The 22,174-nt window shown below is 39.5% G+C and overlaps 1 protein-coding gene across 2 annotated transcripts in view; it reads left to right on the top strand.

The window, feature by feature from the left end:
- The window catches only part of AHI1 (Abelson helper integration site 1), a 355,403-nt gene extending 333,462 nt beyond the window's left edge, over positions 1-21,941 (top strand). For both annotated transcript variants that reach the window (XM_063443258.1, XM_063443259.1), the window contains exon 25: positions 20,742-21,941. In XM_063443258.1, coding sequence (XP_063299328.1) covers positions 20,742-20,955 — 214 coding nt within the window. In that variant the 3' untranslated portion in view covers positions 20,956-21,941. The remainder of the gene's footprint in view (positions 1-20,741) is intronic.
- The last annotated feature ends 233 nt before the right edge of the window (positions 21,942-22,174 follow it).

Below are 22,174 nucleotides of genomic sequence, written 5' to 3'. Positions count from 1 at the left end.
TAAAAGATTGTGGGCATTAAATGCCAGTAACAAACATAAATTAGCACTTTCATAAACTGAAGCAGTGCTGTAGAATATGGCTGCAGTATGTTTAAACCACTTTGGTTGAGCCGTATAGATGGCATTAAATTGTGATTGGATGTGGTATTGATCAGCCACAACATTAAAACCACGGACAGGTGAAATGAATAACATTTTGTTATATATTTACAATGGTACCTGTTAAGGGGTGTGATATATTGGGCAGCAAGTAAACAGTCAGTTCTTGAATTTCATGTGTTGAAAGCAGGAAATATGGGTAAGCGAAAAGATCTGAGTGACTTTGACAAGGGCCAAATAGAGATGGCCTGACTAGTGGGTAAGAGCATGTCCAGAACGGCAAGTCTTGTGGGGTGTTTCCAGTATGCAGTGGTTAATATCTACCAAAACTCATGCAAGGAAGGACAACCGATAAGTCAGTGTTATTGGCACCCAAGGCTCATGGATGCACATGTGGAGCAAATGCTAACCCGTCTGGTCGAATAACACAGAAAAGCTACTGTAGCTGAAATGCTGAAAAATATAATGCTGGTTATTGTAGAAAGGTGTGAGAACACACAGTGCAATGCAGTTGGCTTCCTGTGGAGCAGCACGGTCAGAGTGCCCATTTATAACCCCTGCCTCCCGCTGAAAGTGCGTTAAATAGGTACATGAGCACCCGAACTGGACCACGGAGCAATGGAAGAAGGTTACCTGGTCTGAGGAATCACATTTTCTTTTAGAACATATGTGTCCTTTACCTGGGGAAGATGACAGCAGTATGCACTATGGGGCGAAAGCAGGCCGGTGGAGGTAGTGCTATGCTCTGAGCAATGATCTGCTGGGAAACCTTGGGTTCTGGCTTTCATGTGGATGTTACGATGACTGGTACCACCTACCTAGAGATTGCTGCAGACTACGTACACCCCTACATGGTGTTCCCTGATGGCAGTAACCTCTTTCAAGATAATAATGCACACTTCAACACTGCAAAAATTGTTCAGTAATGGTTTGAGGAACATGACAAAGAGTTCAAGGTGTTGCCTTGGCCTCCAAATCCCCACCTTCTCAATCCCATTGAACAATTGTGTGATGTACTGAAACAGCAAATCCAATACATGATAGCCCCACTTCGTAACTTGCAGGATTTAAATGATCTGCTGATAATGTATTGGTGCCCGATACCACAGGACACGTTCAGAGGTCTTGTGGATTCCTTGCCTCGACACATCAGAACCATTTTGGCAGCACGAGGGGAACTACACAATTTAAGGCAGGTGGTTTAAATGTTCTGACTGATCGGTGTATGGACAGTTGAGCATAGTTAATATAATTAGGACAGGGGTTAACAACCTTCAGCACTCCCTTGTTGTTCACGACATCTCCCCTAAAGCTTTGCCAGCATTATGGCTCTAGGAGCATTATCAGAGAAATAGTCCACTACATCTGGAGTTTCGAAGGTTGCCTACCCCAGAATTAGGATATGGAGGTGTGGTGGTGAATATGACTGTATAGGAAAATAGTCATAAGGAATATATTAAGACAATATTGATGGTATGCTATAGCAGAGATCTGAGGATGGGAATATATATTTTTTGCAGTAGATGTATAGCCCAAGCCTTTGTCTGAACTGGATTATGATTTTTCTAAATATTTAATATAAATTTAATAGAAAACTGAGCATCTCATGGAAAAAAAAGATTTATTCCTTCCCGATCGCTGACTTACCAGGTATGTCCGACAAAAAACTGTCCTTAAGGACCGCGGACATACATGTTACATCCTGGGGTAATTAGAGCTCTGGAAGCGATCATGATTGCTTCCAGAAGCTCTAATTGTATTGCACCGATGCCTCAATGTTGATGCATCTCTGCAATACACCCTCACTGCTGGGAGCCACTGGAGACCACCGGGTGATCGCTCCCCCCGGAATGTTTAAAACGGAAATACTTATCACGACGATGAAATCACCAGTAAAAGTGCAGTTTTTGTGTAAAATAATGCAAAAAAACAAATAAAAACGCTAACTTTGGCCAGTGTTTGTGGCTACAACAAAAGACTGGAAATACGCCATTTGGAATACCCTGGGTTGTCTACATTTAAAAATGGTATGCCATGATGGGGTTATTTCACATTCCTGGGCTACCATATGGTGTCAAAAGGCAACACAGACCCAGCAAACCTATCTGGCAAACTTAATTGGGCAAATATGAGTGTTTACAACAGAAAAACTTATCACAACGATGAAATCACCAGTAAAAGTGCAGTTTTTGTGTTTAAAAAATGCAAAAAACAAATATGAACACTAACTTTGGCAAGACTGTGGCTATTACAAAATACTGGACACACCCAATTTTAAATATCGTGGGTTGTCTACTTTTACAAATGGTATTCTGCTGGTGGTAGAATTAGTGCATGGAAAGTGTTAAAATACCACCATTTGAAATACCCTAGGGTGTCTTCTTTTCAAAAACGTATGGTTTGATGGGGTAAATTACATTGACCGGCTTCAAAAATGTCCCAAATAGGACATGGGTGCATGAGAACCAGCTGTGAAAATTCCACGTTGGAAAACTGGAATGCGCACGCTCCAAATAAGGTCTTTTAGCCTCCAGAGAACCCGACACACCTATCACTGTACTCAGGAGATGTTGCTGAACACATATTGGGGTGTTCTTTGGCAGTAACCCTTAAAGTTCTCAGTAAATGTATTCTTAAATTGCTATGTGTGTCAACATCACCAATTATTATTTTTTTAATTTTTTTATTTAGCATAGATTGGTGGTAAAATGGTTGCATGGAAAGAGCACGAGAAGAGTCAAAATACCCCAAGTTTAATACCTTAGGTTGTCTTCTTTTAAAAATATATATACATGTGAAGGGTTATTCAGGGATTCCTGACAGATATCAGTGTTACAATGTAACTTGCATTAATTATAAAAATAAAAAAAATTGTTTGAAAATAGCAAAGTGCTACTTGTACTTATAGTCTTATAACTTTCCAAAAAAAGATAAGAACATGTTAACATTGGGTATTTCTAAACTCAGTACAAAATGTTGAAACTATTTAGCACAGGTGTTCTTGGCGGTTGTAGATGCGTAACAGATTTTGGGGGTCAAAGTTCGAAAAAGTGTATTTTTTTTAAATTTTTCATCTTATTTTATAGTAAATTATATGAAATGATGAAAATAATGGTAACTTTAGAAAGATCATTTAATGGCGAGAAAAACGATATATAATATGTGTGGGTACAGTAAATGAGTAAGAGGAAAATTACAGCTAAAGACAAACACAACGCAGAAATGTAAAAAGAGCCCTGGTCCTTAACGGTGAGAAAATTGAAAAACGGTCTGGTCACTAAAGGGTTAATACATATTACAGGTGATTATCAATGTTTAATTCAGTGGTGTAAATTACAGAAGAGGGAAAGTAACCCTTTAAAGTGACATTTAATTGAGTTTCCTTATTTTTCCACCATGTTATACAGCAGTTTTTTGCGACCTGTGTGTCAGGACCAAAATTTGGTCCCCATGTTGTTTCACGGTTTCCTCATATAATTTCATAGTTTGGAACAGATACATGATATTGATCAGATCCCAGGAAACATCCCATTATAAACAATTTACTGTTTACTGTCATAATCAATTCCATAGTGATGGTATGCTGAGTTACTAAGTCTTAAGAGTAGCCAATCTAATACCATACTCATAATTTGGATCCTTTCCAAAAAAGGTTAAGAGGACCCAATGGTGTACATGTTTAAGGAATTCACTAATTCACTAATCCGATTTAGGACAAAATAGCACCAGAGTTAGATTTGATTTTGTCTAACTTGTTAATTTCTCAATTTGTCAATATAACACAGTTTATGGTCCGCAAAATCTGGTGCACAAGGTCAGTCAGTGTATACCAACAGTTAGCTCAATGCTTAGATGGAATATAATGCTCTTTACAGGTGCACTTTCTGTGTGATCATTTAAGCAAATGCAAAAGAAAATTATAATTTCAATTAAAATGGCTCTATAAAATGATCCGGGAAGCTCTGCGAACTATGCAGTAAAAAAAAAAAAAAAGCGAGGTATATGTTTAGTAGTAAAATTAACAGATGATGTAAAACTCTTGTCAGTTTATCACTGATATGGAAAAATAAAACAAACAAAGATCTTACTAAAATTAAAACTGACAGTTCCTAAGAGCACAAAAGTCAAAATATGACATTCAACAGCTTAATGCACATACCCAGTGCTGTTTTTCTTGCCTCACCCGTTTGGTAATAGGCTGTCTCAATGTCAGAGGTTGCTCCTGTGTGCATGTCTAAAAGGCATAGACAAAATGTACACTCAATTTGTTTTTTAAAATATCTTTTCATGAATTACAAAAGTTTTTTTGGGAAGGGTGGGAAAGGCTGCATAGATAATGCTATAAATGTTGTATGAATCCAGATTTAACTTCCCAAATTAGTGTCTGAACAAGATAGGGTCTCATAGGCATCTTGCATTTTTCTATATACCGTACTTGTTTTCTATAAAGTCTCTTCTCGATGCATCCACAGAATACTCAAATACACAAATCAGGAAGTGCAAGTCAGGGTATAAAATGAGAAAATAGATCTTCATAGTGTAGTGTATTTAAGGAAAATCTAATCCTCCCAACTCAATATAGTACCATCACACAACAAAATCTTGCTTGCAGATTTTCAGAATGCACTGCTGTTGGGACGTTATTGGCACATGCAAGCAGTTTAACAATATGATAAATATAACAAAGGAAAGTGCATATAGTGTAATTTTCAAAAATGTAGTCAGCACTGACTTATCTAAAAAACGGTTATAAACAAAATTGTAGATTCATTATCCTTACTAATCCACAAAAAATCAAGGTTAATACATCTTCTGCCCCTTCCCAGCGCATTTTGCTATTCGGTGACTTCTTTAGTTTCTGTTCTAACTTTCTATTAATTCTCACCCTACACTTTCAGTTCAATCCAACTAGCAATTTAAAGCTTTCTAGTGGACAGAGACCCTGCTTTGTTATTTTAAGCTACAGATTATTTGATAGCACCATTATACTCAAAGAATGGAGAATGTTCTCTGCAACTCCACAAGCTCTGGCTTTTTTCCAGATGGGGCCTACCAAAGCTGACATGGAAGAATCCTCATGGATATCATAGGCAGTGTTTTGAAGGTCATCCAAATTCAATATTACAAAAAGAACAAGTCACAATATTCCTTTAAGCAAATTGGCCTGAATTTCCCCTTTCCTGTCAGGGAAGTGGGCACTCCAACTAGCACCCTGAAAGGCTCATGTTTTACTCAATATCCTTTTCCACAATATATTTATGCTTATTTTTCCCTGCAACAGCATCATGGGATTATTCCCCCATGGTGTTCTACCCTAGACCCGTTTGGGTCTGTCATATACAAGCATTGTCATACTACAGAATTTCTTGACACAATAATTTGGAACTGAACACAAATGCTATTACCTGTACTTGTTATTTTTATTTTGTTTGTATGGCATGTAGATTTTATCTTTATTTACTATGGTTCAATGGCTCCAATTTGTATCTATGACACTCCACCTGAAGTGGCTCTCCTCTTAGGATATGTACCCAAGTTAACACCGTGCTTAACCCCTCATCCAGTTCTGGGCTTGTTCCTTCCACCCCTAACCTTCCTTATAATTTCATAAGCATGGCATAATCCCCTGCCCCCACCTCTTTGTAAAATGATTTAGCATTGTGTCAAGTTTACCTGACCATAACAGGTCAGACCTAAATCCATGATCATTACTAACCATCCTACTCAACTTCCTGACAGGGATGAATGCCATGTTACTTTTCACTATAAGGTTATAACAGAACCTTTCTCTTTAGTTAAACGTCTTTCTATGCAGCTTTAGATGACCTCCATCATATGCACATTCTTCCTCTTCGTAATTGTCCAATTCTAGACATATTGTTGGTATCCACATACGTGTGGTTATACAGCTGTGGTAGCCCATATTATTGAAATTACTATTCAGATGTATAAATTATTTTCGTTAGTTCTGTATAAGGCATCAATTGGCTCCTCCAGTTCACTTTCACTGTTTTGTTTGGCAATTAAAGCAGTATTTTTTTTTTCAACTCACGTTGTTTGTTTATTGAATTATACTCTTACACTAGAGTGTGCCATGCATGCCACTCGAGGTGCTTTTGCACGGCACTCATTGCTGCCAAACAGGCGATGGCCTATCAGGAGTCCCAGAGAGATTTCAGATATCTGCTAGTGCAAACCGAGAGGTGATTGCAGGTGGTGAGGGATAATTCCCAATTTACGCATTGCAGCACTTGAGTAGAGCAGCCCACAGCAGCTATCGCAGCTCCTGCCCTTGACCTGTACCTGGCAAGCCCGGGCCCCACTGGACTCCAGGGTAGCCATCCACACTGCTAGATATACACAGAGCTGCAGAAGAAGCTTCCTCCTCATACAAATAATTGAAACGGCCCACACACAAATACACAACGCCGCTGACAATCCACATACACACTCACAACCTCACAAGTAGGCTCTCAGTTGCAATCCCATCAGCAGCCCCATACATACACATACCAAAAAACACACAATGTGACCTATCATCCAGACACAGAATTCCACAAGCAGCCTGCATACACAATACCATACACAATACCATATACAATATAACAGCCCACACGCAAACATAAACAATGTTACAAAGCAATTGCAGCACCCATAAATAACAGAAGCACAAAACGGCAACATTCATACCTAAGTTTAAAAAAAAAAATAAGACCGGGACTCCAAAGGATCTTGTTTTTCTTCACTACTTGTAAACGGTTGCATACCCCTGCTCTACACCAGATGCTTTTAGCTGTTGTATAGTGTTTGTCTATTCTATGATTTATTAGGTTATGTGGAGACTATCTCCTATGATGTGATGATTTTACTAACATTGACTTGGCATGGTGTTTTTTTGCCTTTGTTAATTTGTAACTTATGTATACATGGACTAATATTATCAAATATTGTTTTCATTTCATAGTAAAATTTACCATGTTTTATGTATGGATATGTATCTTTCACTCTATATATATATATATTATAGAGAGAGAGAGAGAGAGAGAATAAACAGTATAGCAAAAACTGAATAATAACAGAAAATGCAAAAGTGCCAATCAAATTACCGTATATACTCGTCTATAAGTCGATCTCATGTATAAGTCGAGTGCAGTTTTTTGACCAACAATTGTGAAATATGCTGTGACTCGTGGATAAGTCATGGGTAAATTATTCGAATGGTATTGTTCGGCTTCTGTTCGGTTACCGAACAGACTCTATGTGGTCCCCCTTGTTAACACCTCGTAATCACCACCCACCCCTGGCTGTTAGCCACAAACATGCATTTCCTAGGTGGCCGCCATTCGTATATACGAACGCATGTGTTGTCTCCCGAATGCAGGCAGAGGTACATGGTTATCAACAGCATGGATCTCTGAGTCGGCTATGCAAGCCCGCGGACCCCGCTGAAACTTGTACCCTTGCCCGTTCGACTTCCCGACCAGCTAGGAGAACGGCATTCGGTAGTCGACATTGCCCCGCATTCGACTCCCAACCGCCGTTCGACTCCCAAATGCCATACAAAATTATATAGAACTGACCCATGGATAAATTCTATCCCATGGAGTTTACGACTAAAATTTCTCGACTTACACACAAGTATATGTGGTATGTAAAGTATATTGAAAAACATGAGGGAACAATCATTAGTAAATATCAATCAAAAACAAAAGTTAAAGCCTTAAGTTAACAAAAATAGTTAAAATAAGTATTTTCTTAATTCTGCTTACTTAAAAAGATGGAAACATGGAATACAAGAATGGTCAAGTACAGCAAAGGAAACATTTTATTTCTAAAAATGCGCTATTGTCTAGTGTGTCCTTTTAAAATAAATATGTTGACTCCTGTTTCATTGACATTATAAATAAAACATTCTGTATCTGTGTACTTGGATAGGAAAATGTGATGATGGGTCTAGTAAAGAGTGTGACTTTTAAACACTAGATCATGTTGCTGAAAAAGTGTTAGCACCTGACACAAAGGATTTTCTTACATTGTTTGGAGCACCTGTTTGTTAAAACATCCTGTTACTTCTCAAATGTAAAAAGATCATCTAGGTCAAATGCTGAAAGCATCTCCTACCTGCAGATATGTAAGGATGGATTGAGTAATTTTTTCCATTACCATCAATTGTGCTGAATAAAAAAATAGGGGCCCTTCCTCATGTCATTTTGTTTAAGATTGACTGATGTCTTTTGGACATACTGGAATGGCAGGCTTTTCGTGATATTCTGTGACCTTACTTAAAACCCTTTGCTTTTACTAGAAAAAGGTATTGCATATTCTTTAATTTCAAGACTTTTTGTTGTGACAGTATCTGTACAGATTTAAATGGTGACTGACATCCATTGATTCTCAACATTATAAGTCAGAGAAAATGAATCATGTCAGTGAAATGTTTCAGTCTGGCCGGTTTGGCAACAAGGGGTCACAAGTGAGGAAAGCAAGGCAGCAGACAGGCTGAGGCTTGAAAAAGTAGTTAGACTGGTATTCCATTGGCACAAAACAGTAAATCGTAAAGAAAGCAGAACTAACAAAGAAATATACCATTATAGCAGTAAGTCCCACAGAGATAATGGTATTTGCTGGAAAATTGAAACCTTCCAATTTGTATTATATCATTTATAAAAGGAGAGTGCTGACAACCTTCAACCTTGATAGAGATTGAAATTGACTGTCCTATTTTAATCTCTCTAATTTATCCTTCTAGATACTTATCTCCATGTTTATCTAACATTTAGTTAGCATCATATTGAAAAAATACATAGAACTTTTAATTGAGCACAGAAGTGAAAAAGTACTGGTAGATAGTTACTATAGAGAAAATGGAATATGTAGTTGGGCAAAGGTTGAATAAAGGAACTCTCATTTAGATATAAGAGGAGTAAAGAAACTGGTTGGTGGGCATGGAAAAGTAGAAGAAACTTTAAGGTAGATGCAGAGAAAGAACAAATTAAATAGTAATAAGAGAAATAAACCAGCAGTGCCTGTTTGTAACATATTCATCCTTACCTTGCGGCATCTGCAGTAATTACCTTGCTAACAAACGCGGTAGTGCAGTTCAGCGGACATGCATCAATGTGTCTGACTCCTGCAGCATGTTAGTGGATGCCAGCCGCTGCGGATCCACACTAATTTGTAACCCCACGTCCGCCCACAGCATTGATGATGTCGGCATGCGTGTGGCGTCACGTAAAGGACACGCATGCACATTCGGGGTCAAAGGTCGGGTACGTCCAATCGGATCTGAGAGAGTCTTATTTAAACTCCTTTTGCCTTTTCCTCATTGCCCTGTCGTGGCTTCCCTAGTGGTTGTCTGAGAGTGTGTTTCTGAGCATTTATTTCTGGTTACTGACTTTGACTTCGTTTGACTTCCCTGTACTATGGTATCCCTGACTTTTGGCTTTTCCTCATTGTTGTGTCTAATTATGTGTCCCTGACCGTGGCAAGTATTCTGACTATTCTCTGGTACGTTAAGTCCGGCCATTCTAAGACTCGGTAAGACATTACCTGTTAGTCCTAGGTGCGATACAGTTCTACGTGCTGGATCAACTTGTAATCCTGACACCTGTAAGCTAAGTACAGGCACTAGGAAATGGGGGTGGTGTAGACCAACGGTTCCCAAAGTGCCACGACAAGCACACAGGGGCACCCCAAAATATTTCCATGGTTCTATGATCATAGTAAAGGGAACCGTGGCTGTGCCTCACTCCCCCATGCCCTCCCTCACGCACACACTGACCTACACAATGCACTCCTCACACACACTTCACCCCATCACACACACACTATATCCTTCACAATCACAATGCACCCCCGTACACACACTACTGCCTCTACTACAGCCTCTATCCTGGCAGATCCCAGGTAAGTTGTCAAACTGTTCTGAAACAGTTTGACTGCTTATCCTGGGAGGGCTCCATGGCACTCCTGGCACCATAACTACTACAGAGTGCTGTAGTAGTTTTTGTGCCTGGATTGTTTCTTTATAGTAATCTATCAGTGCCCTTCCCAAGATTAGGTTCTGGATTTGCCCCTGACCGGGAAACATTTCTGCTGAACAGGGGCCCAGTATACAGTTGTGCTCAAAAGTTTGCATACCCTAGCAAACATTGTGAAATTTTGGCATTGAGTTTGCAAATATGACCTATCAAGCAAAAACATGTCTTTTATTGAAGGATAGTGATAATATAAAGACATTTATAATCACATAGTTGCTTGGCTCCTTTTTAAATCATAATGATAATCACCCAAATGGCTCTGATCAAAAGTCTATATACCCTTGAATGTTTGGCCTTGTTACAGACACACAAGGTGACACACACAGATTAAAATGGCAATTAAATGTTAATTTCCCACACCAGTGGCTTTTTAAATTGCAATTAGTGTCTGTGTATAAATAGTCAGTGAGTTTGTTAGCTCTCACGTGGGTGCACTGAGCAGTCTAGATGCTGAGCCATGGAGAGCAGAAAAGAACTGTCAAAAGACCTGAGTAACAAGGTAATGGAATTTTATAAAGATGGAAAAGGATATAAAAATATACCCAAAGCCTTGGGGGCGGAGCCTGCAAGCCTGACAAGCGGACGCCATCTCTGAGAGCTCCCAAACAACCGACTGAATCCGACCAAATATCGAAGCAACTAAAGCCCATCCGATCCTCTTACCGCCACAGCTGAGTCCCCAGAGCCATAATGCATCGATAGATGCCTTTCTTTCTCACGACAAGGCACTCCAAACCACGGCGCAAATCTGCGGCCTACAACACACCCCTGAGCCTGGGACTGGAAGCATTCCTCCGCGGCAGCGCCATACAACCCCCGCAGGGAACTGAGCCCATTACATATCTGCCGCAACCGGAACACCGGACCGCAATGGGGAGACGCTCCCAAAAGCCAAACACAGTGGCTGACAGCAGAGACATTGGGGACATGCTGAGACAGCCCATGCAGCCTAAGCTGACCCCTGCTGGAGACCGGAATGAGGAGAACCGGGCGCAGGACAGACAAGAGGCTACACCGACCACCCATGCAAGTCTCCCACACATAACTGACAACCCGGACGGGTCTGCACCCTCAACAAAGCAGGATTTGAAACTCCTGCTTACTGACATCCAACAAGTGTGGGCTGCTGACCTCAGGGTTTTGAGAACTGACATACAGGCCATAACTGACAGAGTACAAACCTCTGAAAAGGACATATGTACTGCCAGAACTGACATCGTTGCCCTTAAAGAGACAGTACAACAATTACAAACCACTCAAGTTACACTGTCGCACCAAATCTCAGCCCTAGAGGACAAACAGCGCAGGAACCACATAAAAGTCCGTGGCATCCCTGCTGCAGTGACCGCAGAGGAACTCCCTCATTACGTACGCAGATTAATCACGTCCATACTGCCCCACACAACAGCCAAAAAGATGGTTCTGGACGGAGTATATCGCATATCGGGCACACCTAAAACACCAACTTGAACAGCACGAGACGTTATCCTCCGCTGCTTATCCTCCCAAGATAGGAACCAGATCATGATGGCACTGAAGAATAAAGCACCTCTGCCCTTTGAAGGCTCCTCGTTAACATTTTATCAAGATCTCACCAAAACTACCCTAGTCTGGAGGAAGTCATTGGGTACAGTTACCTCTCAACTGCGATCTGCAGCCATACCCTACCGCTGGGGAGCCCCAGGAACGCTTGTGGTCACTCACAATGGAAATACTCACATACTCACGTCAATAGAAGGGGCACCGGCCTTCTTCCAAGCACTGGGACTAACGGACAGCCACCAAGACCCACTGGCGACCACCCCTGGGAGCACGTGGGACCCTGCCCGCATCACCCCCTTCGTCCCAAGAGCCGGAAGCTCGCAGGAAACCGACGGTTGACAGCTAATGAGGACTGGGCCAATGACTATGGCTATGGCACCTGCATAAAAACCATCTGGGGCAAAATCGGCACAAGCCGTTATACCTTTTTGATTTACGTTGCATATGTATATTTGTTTTTCTTTTTTGATTACTGTTTCTCTCTCATACACATGTTCCAGACCACTGCTCTACCAGAGCTCTAGAACCCGCAGAGACAAACACCTTGAGGCACACTGACGCAACAACCTCCCCCCCCCCGCCACCCCCAGGGTTAGGGGCAACACATAAAGAGGAGGTCCCACAGGTACCTTGGCGGTGCGCCTAGCGACACACAGTCACATACCTTAATACGACAGCCACTAGGCAAAAGACACCCCACACCTGGGGACCCCCCGCAGAACACCACGGACATACGCATGGGAGGCCACTACGAGCCTCCACATAGAACCCCATACGACTATCTCACACATCACAAGGGCACACCTAAGAGCCCCCTTTTCTCCCGAGATACCCAACACCCATCACACCTCTCAGATGCGCTCACAAGAAAACCATCTCCTGTTATAACGCACACAAACAAAAATGTTGACAAGCTTGTTTTATTTCTTGTTATTAATCCTGTTAAAAAAAAAAAAAGTGCAGCACGCCACGACTATGCTATACGGAACACTGTTAATATCTCTCTAAGCCCTGTAATATTACTGAATCGTATATTTACCTCTGCACTCAAAAATAAAGAATTTAAAAAAAAAAAAAAAAAAAAACAATAACCATAGGAAAAATAAAACAAACGGAAGAGCAAAATACTCTGTATCTGGAGACTGAACAGCAAAGAAAGACGGAGTGATGTGGAATCTTCAGCCTATTATTTGATGTTACCTTTTTAAGTTGTTGTTTCTGTTCCTTGATTGTATTACTACTATTGGAGGTTCAGTAAGCAAAGAATGCAAAATGTGAAGCCTTCTGCCATGTGGTAAAATTACCATTGGTAAATCGTTCCCATAAGCATACCTCCCAAGCGTCCCTATTTTGAGTCTAAATCCCTCTGTCTATCTTTTCTATTACTCTGTCCCTCTTTTCCAGAAGCTAGATATTGTTGGTGTGCCTGAATGTATAACAGAGCTCCACAGCAACAAAGTCTAATAAATGTGTTTAGAAATTAGCTTGCGTAACTAAGATACAATTTAGTTGCATACATTTTTACTAGTAGGTCACCTGCAATTTCTCAGAGCCGCCACAGTCATAGCCAAACCCCTAAAATTAAAGTTTACTCAGTTAAGTAAAAGTTTACAGCCGTCAAAGTCTAGCAGACAGCCACTGGGGCGTCCGGAACCCAAACGGACTTTTGATCCGTTATCTGACGCTGGATGTCCTCACGGACCTCCAGCGCCAGATTTTTCTATAATAATACTTGTGCATTAGATCTCCCCCGCCGGCTGACATTGGCAGGGAGGAGCATGGGCGGAGCCTGATCCAGCGCAGAGAGACATCGGCGCTGGAGTCAGGTAAGCGGGACGGGGTGCGTGACAGAGGGGAGGGAGACCTATGGTGCCAGGAAAACGTCTTTGTTTTCCTGGAACTATAGGATCCCTTTATCTCCTAAACATTTCTGTTTGGGCACAGGGTATACAATCCTGAATTTTGTGCCTGTGTCCTGTGTCTGCACCTACTGTGTTTTCTGCTTTAGAACTAGTTTTCCCCAAAATATCTACTGCAATTAATACTGGTACCTTATAAAATACTTAGGAGTATATGTTTCACCAATTGGCGATCTAACTTTGTATTTATAAACAATAAATACATAATATTGCTGTAAAAAAATAAAAAAATACCCAAAGCCTTTAAAATGCCAGTCAGTACTGTTCAATCACTTATTAAGAAGTGGAAAATTCGGGGAGCTCTTGATACCAAGCCACAGTCAGATAGACCAAGAAAGACTTCAGTCACAAATACCAGAATAATTGTTCAGGATACAAAGAAAAAACAATAGTTAACCTCAGGAGAAATTAAGGCTGCTCTTTAAAAAGTCAGTGTGGTTATGTTAAGGAGCACAATACGAAGATACTTCGAACAAAAATGAGCTGCATGGTCGAATTGCAACAAAGAAGCCTTTACTGCGCCAATGCCACAATATGCCCGGCAGCACCTTGACACGCCTTACAGCTTCTGGCACACTGTAATTTGAAATGACAAGACCAAAATAAAGCTTTATGGTCACAGCCATAAGCGCTATGTTTGGAGAGGGGTCAACAAGGCCTATAGTGAAAAGAATACCATCCCCACTGTGAAGCATGGTGGTGGCTCACTGATGTTTGTGGGGAGTGAGGGTTGAGCTCTAAAGGCACAGGGGATCTTGTGAAAATTGATGGCAAGATGAATGCAGCATGTTATCAGAAAATACTGGCAGACAATTTGCATTCTTCTGCACAAAGGCTGCACATGGGACGCTCTTGGACTTTCCAACATGACAATGACCCCAAGTACAAGGTCAAGTTGAACCTCCAGTGGTTACAGCAGAAAAAAGTGAAGGTTCAGGAGTGGCCATCACTGTCTCCTGACCTTAACATCATCAATGCACTCTGGGGAGATCTCAAACATGCAGTTCGTGCAAGATGACCAAAGACTTTGCATGACCTGGAGGCATTTGGCCAAGACGGGCAGCTATACCACCTGCAAGTATTAGGGGCCTCATCCACAACTATTACAAAAGACTGCATGCTGTCATTTATGCTAAAGGAGGCAATGCACACTATTAAAACTAAGGGTATGCAGACTTCTGGACAGGGGTCTTTTCAAACTTTTGAGCACAACTGTATGCTGCAGCGCTGTACATACATGCAACCTAGAAATGTGTTTGACTTAGCGTGCCTCGGAAAATATTGAAATATTAAGGGCGCCTTGCACCTAAGAGGCTCGTGAACCACTGGCCTTGACAATAAAAATGGAAGGAGTTAAGAAGAAGCTTATTGTGAGCACAAGCAAACTCCCTTCCCAGTATCTCTCAAGTACATGCCAGCTTCAATACATCTTCCTCACTTTCCTCTATTAGATATTGCCACATTCCGCTAGCCGATCTCCCCACATACACATGCAAATATACAGATATGCACACAGCAACGCACACATTTTGTGTAAATGCATCCCACTTTCCTCCTGACTCAGATTGGTGGTATGGGTCGGTGAAGCTGTGACAAAATATCCACTCCTTCCCATCATAGAGTACCACACAAATACAAGTTCAGTCCTGAACCAGGTACAAAGACACACTCCCACTCCACCACCAACATGAGGGAAATTATCAATAATGGAGACCCTGCGGCATTGGGAAGCCCCTGGTAATGCTGCCTGGGAAATGTGACAATTTTAGGATTATATACTCCAGGGAGGGGGACAGTTTGCTCCCTAGTCCGATTTATATCTGAATCAAATGTACCCATTGGGACCACCCTGGGCCATCATTGCACAATGCAGGTGCAGGGATGATTACTAAGCACCTGTGCTCAAGTAATTAGTGTTTCAATTGTGGATTTCCACAAGCTATTTCATGCATGGAATAGAAATGGAAAACCTTACATTGATTTATGGCAGATGTTTTTGCCTGCTGGCTTCTAGCAGGGTGTAATATGTTTGATTTGGTGTATAATGTCTATTCTCTACTCTACATGTGTCTGAAAATCACCAGGGCAATCACAAAGCGTTAATTTTCCCCTTTAATTTAGAGTACAGAGGGTTTATCCCATTGGCTACAAACCTTGATTAAAACAAATGTGACCACCGCTAATATGGTAAAGGTTTGCATTTAATTCAGCTCTAGGCATCCATTATTTCCTGCATCAGTTATAATTATACATTCATTTTTAGAGTGCTTTTGTTGTAAACAAAGTTTCCTTGTGTTCCCTTTTCATTTTTAATGAACAATTTTTTTTTGTTTGTTCTCATTTATTATTATCATAAGCATATTTTACTGCTCATAACAATTTCAAGATATTTGGGGTAAAATGTCTGGAAAAAAACTTATGCAACTAATTGTAACCAGGTATGCTGGAGTATAGAAAGGGCTGTAAACTTCACAATATGGATTTGTTGCCAAAATAATGTCTTAATTTCTTCCCTCTCTTAGTCTCAAACAAACATAGGTTAAAATAGCTTTTTCCAGATCTGATTATTTTTTATATTTGTTTACATAATGACTTGGATATGGGAAATTCCATTTGTTTCTGGTGCTCTCATGCATAAGTCAACATTTTGTAAGCATGAACTACAATAATATTTATCAATTAACCATTCCGTGCATGCTATATATTTACATCTTTTGATTCCCGGTCTGTGCCCCCTTCCCAAAAGAGCCATGACCAGAGTCATGAGCATACGTGTAAATGTCAACTTACCGGTAGTGTGTTTTCTCCAATATTCTGTAAAGCAATTGTGCATCCTATGGTCTCTCCTGCTTTCTCCTGTTGTGTCCAGGCTCAACATAGTATGACCTCACATCATTATGACATCACAAGGTAACATCAGTCTGCAGCTCCCCCAATGTGATATGTAGACTGCAACAGCTCAAGGTTATTCGTCTCTCTTATATGGCTACCTTACAGCATCAAGAGGAAGTGATAGGAGATCACATAAGCTCAGTTTGCTACATGCAGCTCGCAAATTAAAAGAAATATGATGTTGTATAAGAGAGTGGATATGCATACATTTGCAAGCAGCCTAAAAGAACTACCCTGACCGTGTTACATGCATTGAAGTGCAGTCACTAAACAGAAGGAGGGTGGATGTTACCAAGATAAGAGGCACTTAGTTTCAGATTAGCAAAGCTTTTATTTTCTCTACATGCATGCCTTCAAGTGTACTCAGCAATGTGATCCAGGCAATCAAGGTACAAATAGGTAGCAGGTTTATTTGGAGAGTCAAAACCTAAACAACAATGTTTTGACCTCCATTGAGGTCTTCATTAAGCTTGATAAAGACTTCATATGTTTATGTTCTGACTCTCCAAATAAATCTGCTACCTTTTTGCACCTTGAGTGCCTGGATCACATTGCGGAGTACATTTACGTATGGGGTTTGCCAGCCCCAGGTCCAGCTGTGCGCCTGGTTTCATTTATTAGATGAGTGTGTGGGTTCCTCCCTTCCTGATTACATCCAAGTGTACTCAGGCTAGAACAGTGGCATTGATTTAGACAGGTACACGTTGTGCCACTTAGCTACAACTTACCATCTTTACACTTCTCTGTACTTCTCTTCAACCACTCTATATACCAATCACTCCTTCCAAACATTGCCATACCAAACCGTCTATAAACCCAGGATAAACATATCTAAACATCATTACAGACCCATACTCTTCCATGGCAAGTCTCCTCTTAACTTATTTTCCATTGCGGATTCCATACAACTTTCCTACAAACACCATCCCTCCACTCACTTTTAAACCTTCCCTTCTCCTTCATTGCATATGTCCCTTGTAGCTTACTAATTTTAATAGATTGTTAGCTCATGTTCAAGTCACGCTTCACCTCTTGGCTCGGTCAACCTTATTTTGTTTGTCAATTGCTTTCAGGTTTATTTCCCTTTATTTTTTTGTAAAGGCTGCTGAATATGTTGACACTATATAAGCATGAACTACTTCCACTCCCATCTCCATTAGAGATCTGAAATATCCCTTTAAAAAAAAAAATTCAAGCGGATAAATTCCCTTCAGGTTATTTTTATATAGAAGTATTGTGCCACTAAACGAGAAGGCTTTCAAACATTGAAAGTCTTCATGTGGAAGTCCATTTATTTGTTATCTGATTGAAAGCCACTTGAAGCATTTTGGCAGCCAAATGTCTAACAAATGGCAATGTTTACATTTAGCCGAGCGATACAAGGTCTTTGCACCAAAACCACTACAAGATATTACAGTATCGAAAATACATATATTTTCACATGGTATGGTTACACATACTGATGATAGCATTGCCTTTAATGTTGTACCAATGTAATTTAATAAGGTTGACTAGGCTTAATTTTATTTACCCCCATTAGTGTTGTTTGCCTGCAAAAATAGTTATGAAAATGAAATGATATAATGGTTTGTATTTAATAACCTCCAGTATGGGATTTTTTGTGGATATACCGTTTGAAAAGGTTTTAGTTTTTTTCCCAACAGGTTGGACTCCTCCTTGATGCCAATTCAAGCAAATTAAATTGAGGCTATAGTGAGGGATGGCAACTAGAACAATGTTGGAAAGAAATATTATGTCAATCTCTTTATATCCCATTTATTAGTTCTCCCTATGAAACCTGTGCACGTAGTTATAATATTTATCGTACAATGATTATAGGGAGTACTGCAATGTGTTTGGTAAAAGCTAGGAGATAGGGAGAGGGAAGTAAAACCACTAGAGAAAGGTGGAAGTTGACTAGCTGCTGAACAAATAAATACCTTTTATACTCCATCTTACTTCCTAACTTGTTATAGCAATTTGACAGCAATAATGTCACAGTAAAAATGTTCTTTAAGAATGGACAGAGGGGCTGCACTGTATACCCAATCTATTGATTTAGTAATGTTTTAGTATTGCATTGAATATCTTGCAATACTGCATGTTCTTGATTCTGTCTATTTTTTTAATTTATTTATATATCTGCTTGCAATGGTTGGTAAGGTTTCCATAGAGAAAAGGGAATATAGCTTCTATTACAGGGATAGGCAACCTTCGGCACCCCAGATGTGGACTAAAACTCCCTTGATGCTTTGCCAGCATTATGGCTGTAAGAGCATTATAGGAGGTGTAGTCCAAAACATCTAGAGTGCCGAAGGTTGCCTAACCCTGTCCTAGGATCTGAGGGTAGGAGTTATTGCGGTTTGTTTTGGGCTCTTGCCCCAGGTGTTTATGAAAGCTAGAAATGCCCTTAACTGGCACCATAATTGTATGGTATGTGGTGTTAACCCAAAATTACATAATTATGGGGGGGGGATATATAATGTTTGGGTATGTTGAATAACCATTGAAAGAAGAATTGTATCACTAAAATTATAATGTGATTTAGATTCCAAATAGGTTACTGGGGTAGATGCAATGACCTATAATTTTTTTTGTGTTTAAATTGTATATTTTAGTCACTAGTGTTACTAGAGGGGGTCTAAATACAACTTCCATGGTACACTTTTTATAAGACCGTTTTATGTGTTTAAACATTTTGTAAATCTGTCTGATGGAGCACATTCTCCTATAATCATTAATTTGTAGGGAGTTATAAGTTGTTAAACCTTGCCCAAATTATTATTGCCTATATTGTCAATAATTTCTTATTATACTTCAAGGGAGACCACACACCTCTAAAGCACTTTAGCATGCTGAAATGTTTTAAGTGTGAAAAGTGTGTCCACTTTTTTCATTTTAAAAACAGAAATGTTTATTTCAATAGAAAAAATATATTTTATTTTTTTATTTTTTTTATAAATAAACCTTGTTACACCACCCTTGCTTTAAAGCAGACAGCTAGTCCTGTTACTTCCTGGTTTGTTTAGCTCAGTGAAGCTAAACTCCAGAGGGAGACAAGTCCACAGAGCACCTACCTGCACATTGAGCTGCATTGAGGAGTCTGTGATTTTACATCGACAGAAAGTCTGGGCTGAGTTAAAAGGCAATGACTTGCAAAGGTTTTAGACAAGAGATCTATAGCTTTTGCAAGTTGTCTTTAGATATCCTCCATTGAAAAACAAATTCATAATTAAATACATGCATGTTTTCATTAGGGATACATCTACTAAACAGTGATTTTTGGAGGGATTTTTTTAAATTTGGGCAGTGGGACATCCCTTTAACAATTATGAACTGTGAAACCGCAAATAACTGACAAAGAAATGAATGTGAACAGAAACAAAATGCAGAGTCCTGCTTGAATTAACTTAAAGCGGCACTGTAACAACCCCCCATTCAATATGAGTACGGTACTTAATAAATATAAAATCATTATGAAAAACTCATATTGACTGTGTTGGATTTTCATTGAAAAGAGGACCAGCCAGAAAAGAATGGCAGCACCCATGAGGGACAGGTTCTCAGAACAGAACTCACTTTTGCCTGCCCCTCCAGCAATCAGGGGTCTTTGCAAATAATGCAAAGTCCCCAGAAGGTGACAGTGCCTTGCTCTGAATGTCATCTTACTTTAAAAATGCATAGCAATAAGGGATTACGTACTATGTTCATTTTACTTTTGTCTAACAGTAACGGTATCAAATTTGATTACTTTATATGTGAGTTTTATAAAAGTAAACTAATGTCAATCACAAAACATCTGTTTGTGCAATTAAAAAAAGTTCACGAATACTTATTTTTTTCGTCATGCTTTTTCAAATTATTTTACATTCTGTAGATTGTATTTTCTGCTCATAAGAATATACTGTATACTTTGATATAGGGGAAAGGCCAGGTGGTGTTTGTGATGAGATTATCGTACTGTATTGTATGTATTCTATAGTGGAGTACTGTAACTCCAGATACAATATGGAATGCTAGACTTCCAGACAGACTGTATGAAATACTAGATTATGCTATTACAGCATGACCAAATATCGTGCAATACATGTTTGAAGAAGTATGTGTGACTTTTTTACATTGCCAATATTGTAGATAGATAGATAACAGGCTTGTAGCATTGTGTTGCTTGAGCAAGGCATTCACATTTTTTTAGGGGGAAAATATATATTTGTTTACTAATTTTTATGTTTTATTATCCATTTTATAGTGCACAGAAAATCCAGCATTTATTAGAACTACCACACAAAAGCTCAACTATGATTCTGACTCAGACTGAGGAGACCATTCCAGCAAGTTCAGAAAGGAGTGAACTGGCATCTCCAAGTCAAGAGACATACAGGAAAATAAAGAAAAAGAAAAACTCAAAACATATCACATCAGTGGTTGGAAAGACCAACCGTGGGTTTGAACCAGATATATAATTTTCACCTGGCAATTTATATCATGACAGTTACATAGGCTGACAGGAGACATGTATCCATCAAGTTCAACCGTCCTCACAATTGCTTTTTGCGGTTGATCCAAAAGAAGGGGGAAAAAAACTGTTTGAAGCACTTCCAATTTTGCAACAAACTAGGAAAACATATAGACTAAATCTTCTTTCTTTTGTGAAATTATGTTTTTAATAGAAGAGTGGTAATAATGATTGTTTTTAAGAAATTAAGAGGAACATTTTGTATTTCACGTATTGATTCAAATGTACTGGGGGAAAAAACTTGTATGCAAATTAAGTTTTCACGCCAGACATTATTTAGCAATACAACACTTCTGACCGATCAGTGTTTGGAAATGGAAAAGTTTGTTTATACTAATTTAATTAAGCTTAAATGTTAGAAATAAATGGATATTGCTCCAACTTCATGCAATCTCATGTACCCCATTTTTACCATATGTTTAAATTACCTTATAAACGGAGTTACCAAACCAAAATACGAATTTGCTATTAATATGTACTACTGATTGAAAGTACCTTCAAAGCACCATTACTACAGTGCGCTGTAGTACATGGGGTCCGTTGAGTGTCAACCTTCGCATCTACTACTGCTACAGGAGAAACAAAATCGCTCAACGTTCTCAGCCAATGCGCTAGCCCTGTACTGCAGGAGCTTTCTGCTCTCCTGTAGCCGCAGTGGAGTTGGGGGGTGGCACTCAACTGATACCAGGTAAGTCAAACCATTCTAAAATGGTTTAACTACTTACATTAGGGGCACTCCTGGCACCATAACCACTTACGTACATTTCATTTTATTCTAAGAGATCTAAATTTAATACTGCCTGGTTAAATAAACTAAACATTGGAAGTATTGTTTTTAAATCATTTTGTGCAGATATTTTTATACGTGTGACACTTTTTTGAGGTTGTTTGAATACATTTGTTTGTTTGTGATTTATTTAGAAATAGCTTATATATTTTTTTTTTAATTCTTTATTTTTGTTGTGCAGTAGATTACAGGGCATTGTCATACGCCACAACAGCGTTCATTTACATAAAGTTACATATGAGTTAAACAGTGGCATGAGAAACTTGCACAAATTTTATTTTTGTTGAACATGCTAACCTAGGCAATTTTGTGTATACGTTAGCAATCGATTTGACCAACGATTATATCTGCGTTGGGCCTCAGCGTTGCACATAAAAAG

This window comes from Pelobates fuscus, chromosome 2, assembly GCF_036172605.1.
Source record: "Pelobates fuscus isolate aPelFus1 chromosome 2, aPelFus1.pri, whole genome shotgun sequence".
Lineage (NCBI taxonomy): Eukaryota > Metazoa > Chordata > Amphibia > Anura > Pelobatidae > Pelobates > Pelobates fuscus.
This window is presented reverse-complemented; position numbering and strand designations above follow the sequence as displayed.